Source organism: Lactuca sativa, chromosome 6, assembly GCF_002870075.4.
Source record: "Lactuca sativa cultivar Salinas chromosome 6, Lsat_Salinas_v11, whole genome shotgun sequence".
NCBI lineage: Eukaryota > Viridiplantae > Streptophyta > Magnoliopsida > Asterales > Asteraceae > Lactuca > Lactuca sativa.
The window spans coordinates 85,991,794-86,000,296 of NC_056628.2; the positions used below are offsets into that span (position 1 = coordinate 85,991,794).

Below are 8,503 nucleotides of genomic sequence, written 5' to 3' on the forward strand. Positions count from 1 at the left end.
AAATTCGGAAAACTAAATACATAACTAAATGGTTATGACAGTTACTATTTTCTCTCCACAACCTAGTGGGTTGGTTGTGGAATCTCTCTTCCTAATAAAAACTTCTCTAAGGTATCAGTCACATGTCATAACCATTAGTCAGCCATCTTATGTGTCTTGGCACTTCACAGCCAACCTACCGAAGCTTGGGGCGGTGTTCATGCCTGGATTGGCTTGCCACATAGGATCCCACGCGTGAAATAACCCTCAATTCCGGATATCCTAAAAAAAAGTTGCTAACGGGGTGAAAGCAAAAAAAAAAATGATATAACAGGAAGAAAAAAAAAAAAAAAAAAAAGTTGATGTGACACTATCCTACAAATGTTACCACTCTCTAGAATCCCCTTTGAAACCGTTGTTTCCACGCGTCACATTCCTACAACATTTCCATTCTAGGAAATAGTCAAACGAAAGAACGTTTATATTATACCGTTTAAGGGGTAAAGAAGCATGCATCTTGCCACGTGGTTAACATAATCCGCCACCTATGTCCACCTTCATTGCCACCTGTAACACTACACAACTCAGCCAGTCACCCCCCGAGCTTTAAGAATAAGAACCCTTCCCCCTCCATCAATCTCACCGGAGATCGCCATCGCTGATCTTTTCATAAAAGCAATCACATCGAAAATGTATCCAATTAACGTAGCACCCCACACTGAAATTCCCGGAGAAAAGACCCACGTCGGCACCTCCCTAGTAGACACCGCCGCCTCCACCATCCAATCGTTTGGCCCAACCAAACAAATCCACCAACACCTCTGCGCGTAAGTTTAAATCATAAATTACAGATTCAATTGTGATCCAAATAATGGAGTAATAACTTTTATTGATTTTTTATTAGATTTCACTTTTACGCCGACGACATGACGCGACAAGTGGAAGCGCACCACTACTGCGGCCATCAAAACGAGGAAATGAGACAGTGCTTGATCTACGATCGTCCAGACGCCGACGCCCGGTTAATCGGAGTTGAATACATCGTAACAGAAAAACTGTTCTTAACCTTGCCGGATTCAGAAAAACCGATGTGGCACAGCCACGAGTATGAGGTGAAGAGCGGCGTCCTTTTCCTTCCCGGCGTCCCTGGTCCGGTTGAGCGGCAAGATCTGGAGAAGGTGGCGAAAACTTACGGGAAGACGATTCACTTTTGGCAGGTGGATAGAGGCGATCAGCTTCCCCTAGGTCTCCCACAGATTATGATGGCTCTAACTCGTGATGGCCAACTCTACCCTAATCTCGCTAAAGGTACAATTTACATTTCCTGATTTCCGCCATTTTTAGCACCTGTGTAAGAACTCTTATCGATCGATTATTATTACAGAAGTGGAGTCTCGCTATGGTGTTTCGTTCCAAAAGGAAAGGGAAAACAGAGCGTATATGGAAGGTTTAACCCTAGGAATTCACCCAAAAGCAAACGCCGGTGGAGTCGGACTCAAAACTGTTGTACGAGAGATCGATTGCAAGCCTTCCGGCCACCCTACTCTGGAACCTATTCCTAGGGTTTTCGTTTGAAGAAGCTCCATTTTTATGTTTTTGTTATGTTCTTTTTTTCTAGAATAATAAAGAAACTGATGCTATGAAAGGAAGAACACGAACAGCATACATCAGTAAAAAAACGACGATAGTTGCAGGTTTAATGTGATTTCTGTACAATAAGTAGGATCTGGATCTCTGTAATAACTCTTTACGTATATTACGAAATTTGAAGAAATTAATCATGGAACTCGCTCCAAAACTCTCTGTAATGCAAATTTGATCCCATCTTGATCGAGTGAAGTTACGAGTTGTATTTCCTGTACTTGTCTTCCTGCTCGAGCAAGGAGTGTGAACTGATTTCCATTAGGGGGTGCCTGTAACAGTTTGAAGAAAGATGATGAGATTTGAAACTTGATTACAGTGGATTTTGATCGATGAATTGATGATTATATAAAGCAAAACTTATTACATTTGATAGCCAAAGTTGGAGATCCTGTGATACAACTCGTTTCTCGAATCCTTGACGAGTTATTTTTATGTCGATTATGCTGTTTGAGGAAATGAGAGAAGTGAGAAACGATAGATGGTTTAATTGAATATGAATATGAATGATCATTACCCTTCTTCTCGTTTTAGTTCTTCGACAATTGTTTCGAGACCTGGAAGTGGGTCGATGACATAGTCTTCCGAAGGAGAACCACCTGAATTATCCTGCATATGATACGTTAGAGTCGTTATTATTTATTCTCATCCGTATACATGATGTTTAAGTAATTGAACTTTAACCTAATTATTAAGTTCAAAGTTCAAACATTTTACAAATTTTAATGTATTAATTTAGATTTAGGAATTTTGGGATTATATACAACAATATGTTACTAATTTAAGTAATTTAACCTTAACATAAAAGTTCAAACATTTTGCAAGTTTTAATGTATTAATTTATGTTTAAAAATTGTAGGACTATATACAACAATATGTTAACTGGCCCAAACAAAATGTTTGTGAACATTATAAACATGAAAAATGAAGAAAAAAACTGGTCCAAACAAAAAGATTGTCGAATGTAAATCTTTAAAAAAACGGCAAACGAAAAAATCTAAAGGTTTTTTCTTTAGAAAGGATAAATAAATAAATAAAAATGAAAGTCCAATAAAAAATCTAATATATTATATATATTGTTTTATAATATTAAATAAACTGCAAATAAATAAAAACATTATAATATACTAGGTGTAAGACACATGTATTACATTAGTTAATTAAAAAAAATTAAATATAAAGATCTTAGTTAAGAACTTTGAATTTATAAGAAAATAAGAAAAAAAATAAATTATTAAAACTGATTTTTTTATCTTTTAAATTTAAATAAATAAACAAAATAAACTAATGAACTTTAATTTAGAAATTTTAAAATAAGAAGATAAATCCATTAATGAAATTGATATTCATTTATTATTATATTTATTGTAATTATTATATTAAAGTATTATGTTAAATTTATTAAAATAGAAAAACCCATAAAATGACATGTGGAAAAGAAATTAATTCAAAATAACCACAAAATGACATTTGACAAATTGATTGAGTGTGACATGTGGTAAAAAAAAAAACTTCAAACTATTAGAGTATATATAGACATATTTTTCATTGAAAAATATAACAAAATTATGTTATGTTGGAAGATTTTTTGTCTGGATGAACAAAGTAATATAGTTTTAAAAGCTAACAAATATAAAATAAAACTACATAAAAAAACATATAAAAAAACATGTATGTAATTTAAGGTTGTCAAAATCACGATCTTTGATCGTATGATCCTACGATCGTAGGTATGACAAATGAGTCAGATCGCATACGAATCGTATCTAAGTAGGATTGCAAGTAAGATCGTAGGATCATAGAATCCGGATCCGATCAGATTAAGGGTGTTCATCGGTTCAACTCTATGGATTTTGATGGAACCGATACAATCCAATGTATTGGACATTGGATTTTGTCAACCGATCCATTCCAACTCAGTATAAATAAATGAATCAATCCAATTGGATGTTGGATTATATCGATTTAATCCATTGTATATTTTTGATTGGTTTAATCCATCGGTCATCCATTATCAAACTAATTCTAATATCTTTCTATTGAATATCCAACTATAACTATAATAACAAAAATAAAATTGCAGACAATTATGCTAAGTAAGACTAACTAAGTAACATTAACTTCAAATCTTCACCTTATTTGTATTGAATTATTAATAACATTAATTGGATTTGGACAATAATATTGGATATTTTAACTAAAACTAGATATCCAATTGGATCGGTTATATTCGGTTATCCATTAGATTTTTAGGATGATCCAATAACCAATCTAATCAAATTGGATTTTCAAATTTCGCATCCGATCCAATCCAAATATAATTGGATATCCAATCCAATCCAATCCGTCGGTTTATAATTGGATTGATTAATTCTTGCACACCCTTAGATTCGATCTCACCCTCCTTTATTTTTTTTAAAAAGAAAAAAAAATCAAAATATTAAAAAAGTTCAATTAAATTTACCATTTTATGATTTTTACTCTTTACCGGTTTACCGTCTATTTTTTTTTCTAATGTTTAGAAGTTTTTATAGGTTATAAACGAAAAAATGAATATTGGAGATATTTTAATGTTTTGAATTTATAAGTTAAAATATGTTTCTTTGTGGGATCATAGGATTCCAATCCCAATCTTATAAACTCAAAAACAATCATATATAGGATCCCGATCTTGAAAACCTTAGTATATATAAAGATTGAGATGTATTAAGAAACTTTATGGTAAAAACATCGTAAAATTATTAATAATCTATTTAAATTAGTTTTTTTAAAATTAGTTTATAAACAATTTTAATTGTTTTATCAAATATTAAATTACAAAAAATTAAAAGACAAACTAGCTTATAAATGTTATATATAGGTTGGCTAAGAAAATTAGACACCTTATTTTTCTTCTTTCTTCTTTATCTTTTATCATTTTATGTTTAGCCAATTTAGTAAACATAGTTAAACTTGGATTACATGTTCCATTGGAATGTCCAATATACCGGACATGATTTTTTCGAGACCGAATAAGTTCCACAAACGACTAATTTATCTTTGAAAAAATAAATATCCCCCTATTTTTCTTGCTACGTATCTTTCTATCCATATAAAATAATGACAAATGTCTTAAAATATAATTAATTTTATCAAAATATGACATTTATCACTATTATTTTAATGGATAGAAGATAAGTAAAAAGAAAAAGATAGGAGAGTATTTGATTTCTCTTCATCTTTATATTGCAACAAACAATTTTTAGGATATTTATTAATTTTAATAATATTCATTGATATTAAAATGAGAAGAGACGAAGAGATCAAAAATAAGAACAAATAGGTAGATAATTTAAGTTAGGTTTTTTGGTATAATTTATTAAGTCATCGTATCCTTATAATTTATTAAGTCATTCTATCCTTTATACCTGAGGGATGACTTTCTCCAAAGTTTCTAGCAGCGGATCTTCCTCCAGTTGCTTTATTGACAATGTAATTCTTGATTTATTCCTGCAATATGCTCTCTAATTAAAAGAAAATAATTCCAAAAACGTTCCATTCCCCAAATTTTATTATATCCAGAAAATTAAAACAAAATAGCACCCAAAAAAAATTCACCTATCGACACCAATGACTTTGACCTTGACTAAATCGCCCTCATTCAAGATATCTCTCACATCCTGAACCAAATCCCACGACACCTCCGAAACATGTACAAGTCCAGTAAGATGATAACAACCTACGACACAACAATAAACGTGTTTTACAATTTTTTATAAAAATTCCTCTGGAAGCAAAATGACTGAAATGTCCTTATATTTTTTACATATCTACAAAACTAACTTCTTAGTTACCAACTTACCATCAGGAAATCGCAAGTGAGCAAAGGCACCATAGTCTTCAACCGATCCAACTCTTGCATCATAAACATTTCCAACTTTTACACTATTTGAATACTTTGACCACGTAGCTTCTTTTTCGGAGAATATAAGTTTTCTTTTCTCCTCTTCCGCATGAATCACCTAACATGCATTTAGTACACTGGTGTGATTGTCGGGTTTATTTATTTATTTATTTTGTAGAATTTAAGGTTTAGAAACCCAAGAAACTTAGTTTTCAATTATAAGTAGAAAAGTACCTTAACGGAAATAAGAGTACCCGTTAGTGTTTTTGCAATCTCTTGGATGGACTTTTCTGGTTCTACATGATTTACAATGAACAACATAATTAGAGGTGAGATGATGAGTAATTACAAGAATTCAATGTCAAAAAAATCTTCTGATTTTGAATTCAAATTACGATAAGTTATGGGGTTGAAAAAACATACCTTTACAATAGTGAGATGGGCTCAATTGTGGATATGGAAGAAATCCAACAAGAGAATAAAATCGAATTAGTAAACCACCTCCATTGGATCCCTCAATTCTGCCTTGATATACAATTCCGTTCTCATAATGAGCTCTTGCTGCTTTCCAATCAGCAGATCTCTACTTCTTTGCAGAAACAAAGTTTTAGATACAAAATTGAGAACCAATGAACACAATAATGTTTCTTCTTCATGTTCATATATCGATCATTAGGGATACATTGCTGGGATTGATTATCTAGTTTCTGAAATTAGCTTTGTGAATCACAATTAAGTCAGTTATGTATAATGTGTTAAGTGATATTGGGTCAAATGGTGGAAACAGTACACTAACAGAAAAATTGAAGTAGAAAGAGAATAAAAGCACACCCGAGCTTGGCGAACGACGTCGTCGTCTTCGTCAATAAGATCCAGGAGCTGAGTTTTCGAGGTGTCGTCGGAGGTGGAAACCTTGGGGGCTGGAATCGAAGGTGAGGGTTTTTTGGGGGTTAAAGAGCTTCGACAAATGAAGAAATTGGTGGTGGAATAGTTCCAAGTTAGCGGTGGTGTTTTCGTAGCAGAAACATCGGTGGCGAGTAAGTGAGAGAGAAAAGCTATACGAGAGACGGAGGAATATGGCGATCCTATTGCGGCGGAGAATTGCATTTTCCGGTGGCGGAGAGATGAAGAAGGTTTAGGATATGAAGAGAACTAGAGAAGCAATGCGACTTCCTCCATGGATAACATAACGATCGGAAGATGAGAAGATTGGATTAGTCTGTGTGTCGTCGTGTCTTGTTCATGCCCACATGTTGTCGTTTCTCCCATTTGCTCCTATATTTCTTACACCACGAATCCACATCCCTAAATTATCAACTCAACTGTATTTTAAATCTTAAATCTACTAAAATTATATAACACTAAATTACATTTTTAGTTCCTCTTTTAAGTTTTTCTTTTGTAATTTTGATCCATATTTCTTAACGTTTCATTGTTATTAGCATGGTACTAACTCTATCGATTCAAATATATAGAATACCGAATTGAGTGAAAAACAAAACCGGATACCAAACTCAACTAAGATATACTAGACGTCTTCGGCACAGAGCGTTTGAGAGCTTCTACCTTTTAGCGTTTGATAAAACTCTCCGTTTTGAACAGAAAGTCTCGTTTGACACTATAAGCTTTTAGCATTTAGTTTAAACAATACGCTCCAAATCCAAATGCTACTTCATGTAGCGTTTAACAAAACGCTACAAGCTACAACCTACCCGCTACCCGTTACAAGCTAATTTTGCCGAACACGCCCATTGAACCTGAGTTTTTGGTACTAGTACGAAACCAAATGATTCAAAATTCCAATAATATGTGTACTTATTAGGAAAACACACACACAAACAATAATAGAACTTACCATTATAGGGTGACAATTTTGGATACGACACGAACCCGACAAAAAAATAAACAAATTTAGGTTGAGATTTCTGACTCGCCAACCAGTCAGATAAACGGGTCGTGTTTGGCTTAGTAATTGGGTTCACGGGTTAACTCGCCAACCCGTGCTATTTTTTCAAAGGGTATTAGTGTTTAAAGCAAGCTCCCCGGAGGTAGTTCGCCATTTGGTAGTCCACCGTCTAATATATTAAATTTAAGTTATTGGGCTATGCTTATCATCCTATGCGTACTGTGTGCTCTAAATCAATCAATCATCACTATTACGCAAATAATATATGTGTTCATTGGTCAATCCACCAATCCTCTAGCCCATGAACCTGAATCTGACCCACGAACCTACAAACTCGTATAATTAAACAAGTTTGACGAGTCGTGTTTGGGTCAATGTTTTTAACCTGTAAACCCGCAACACAAATAATTAAACTGGTTGATGCATTCTGACCCGTCAACCCCTGCCCGACACGATTGTCACCCATAGTTACCATAGTAGATATTTGTATCCATAAAATATCTTTCAAAAAAAATATTAAAAATCGATAGATTATTAAATAAAAAAACATTAATAACAATAAGGGCTGTTTGGTGTAGAAAAATTAAATTGAAGCATGAATGAACATACAAAGTAAGAGAATTAAATAGAAAAAAGAGAAGGTGGATTTCTGTCTTGAGCATGCTCAAGTACCAGGGTCATCTGAGCTTGCTCAGATGCAACAAAGTCAGGGAAAAACAGTGCTCTCACAGTGAACATCTTGGTGATCTCTGTCACCGACTCAGTCCCCTGCCTCAAGTCTAGATACTTTTGTGTGAACCTCTCTCTCAACCAATGGAACATATCTCGTGCGGAACATCTCATAGAACTGCTCCTATGAAATAGCAACCCTCTGCTCCAGAGCAGCTAACCTCCACCAATCCTTCGCCTCCAACCTGAGAAGGTTCAGGGCGCAGTTGACCTTCTGGTTAGCTGGACAGGAACAAGTAAAGAAACATCCCTCAACATCGGACAACCACCTCATGGCAATGATCATATCCTGAGCTCCATCAAACACTGGGGCTTCGTATTGTCGATGTCCCGGTACTGGAAGGCTTGCTCTCCACGAACCCCAG

The 8,503-nt window shown here is 34.1% G+C and overlaps 2 protein-coding genes across 2 annotated transcripts; one reads left to right on the top strand and one right to left on the bottom strand.

The window, feature by feature from the left end:
- The first annotated feature begins 563 nt into the window (after window positions 1-563).
- On the top strand, window positions 564-1,760 carry LOC111884735 (oil body-associated protein 1A). The gene is made up of 3 exons (XM_023881080.3): window positions 564-806; window positions 884-1,287; window positions 1,364-1,760. Exons 1-3 carry the CDS (start codon window positions 670-672, stop codon window positions 1,552-1,554), a joined length of 732 nt encoding a protein of 243 aa, XP_023736848.1. The 5' UTR covers window positions 564-669; the 3' UTR covers window positions 1,555-1,760.
- On the bottom strand, window positions 1,620-6,785 carry LOC111884653 (uncharacterized). The gene is made up of 9 exons (XM_023880984.2): window positions 6,335-6,785; window positions 5,927-6,086; window positions 5,738-5,799; window positions 5,462-5,621; window positions 5,218-5,338; window positions 5,028-5,109; window positions 2,138-2,229; window positions 1,988-2,066; window positions 1,620-1,892 (listed from the first exon to the last, which is right to left on the bottom strand). The coding sequence occupies exons 1-9, from the start codon at window positions 6,608-6,610 to the stop codon at window positions 1,758-1,760; spliced, it is 1,167 nt and encodes a 388-aa protein (XP_023736752.1). The 5' UTR covers window positions 6,611-6,785; the 3' UTR covers window positions 1,620-1,757.
- Window positions 6,786-8,503: the final 1,718 nt, after the last annotated feature.

What these genes read in the sequence shown, in the direction of transcription:
- LOC111884653 (XM_023880984.2), bottom strand. Translation starts at nt 6,610, where the DNA reads ATGCAATTCTCCGCCGCAATAGGATCGCCATATTCCTCCGTCTCTCGT. An exon ending in GTACTCTTATTTCCGTTAAG is followed by an intron (nt 5,622 to 5,737) that starts GTACTTTTCTAC and finishes AATGCATGTTAG; the next exon opens with GTGATTCATGCGGAAGAGGA. An exon ending in GAACTAAAACGAGAAGAAGG is followed by an intron (nt 2,067 to 2,137) that starts GTAATGATCATT and finishes TTCCTCAAACAG; the next exon opens with CATAATCGACATAAAAATAA.
- LOC111884735 (XM_023881080.3), top strand. Translation starts at nt 670, where the DNA reads ATGTATCCAATTAACGTAGCACCCCACACTGAAATTCCCGGAGAAAAG. An exon ending in ATCCACCAACACCTCTGCGC is followed by an intron (nt 807 to 883) that starts GTAAGTTTAAAT and finishes ATTTTTTATTAG; the next exon opens with ATTTCACTTTTACGCCGACG. An exon ending in CTACCCTAATCTCGCTAAAG is followed by an intron (nt 1,288 to 1,363) that starts GTACAATTTACA and finishes TTATTATTACAG; the next exon opens with AAGTGGAGTCTCGCTATGGT.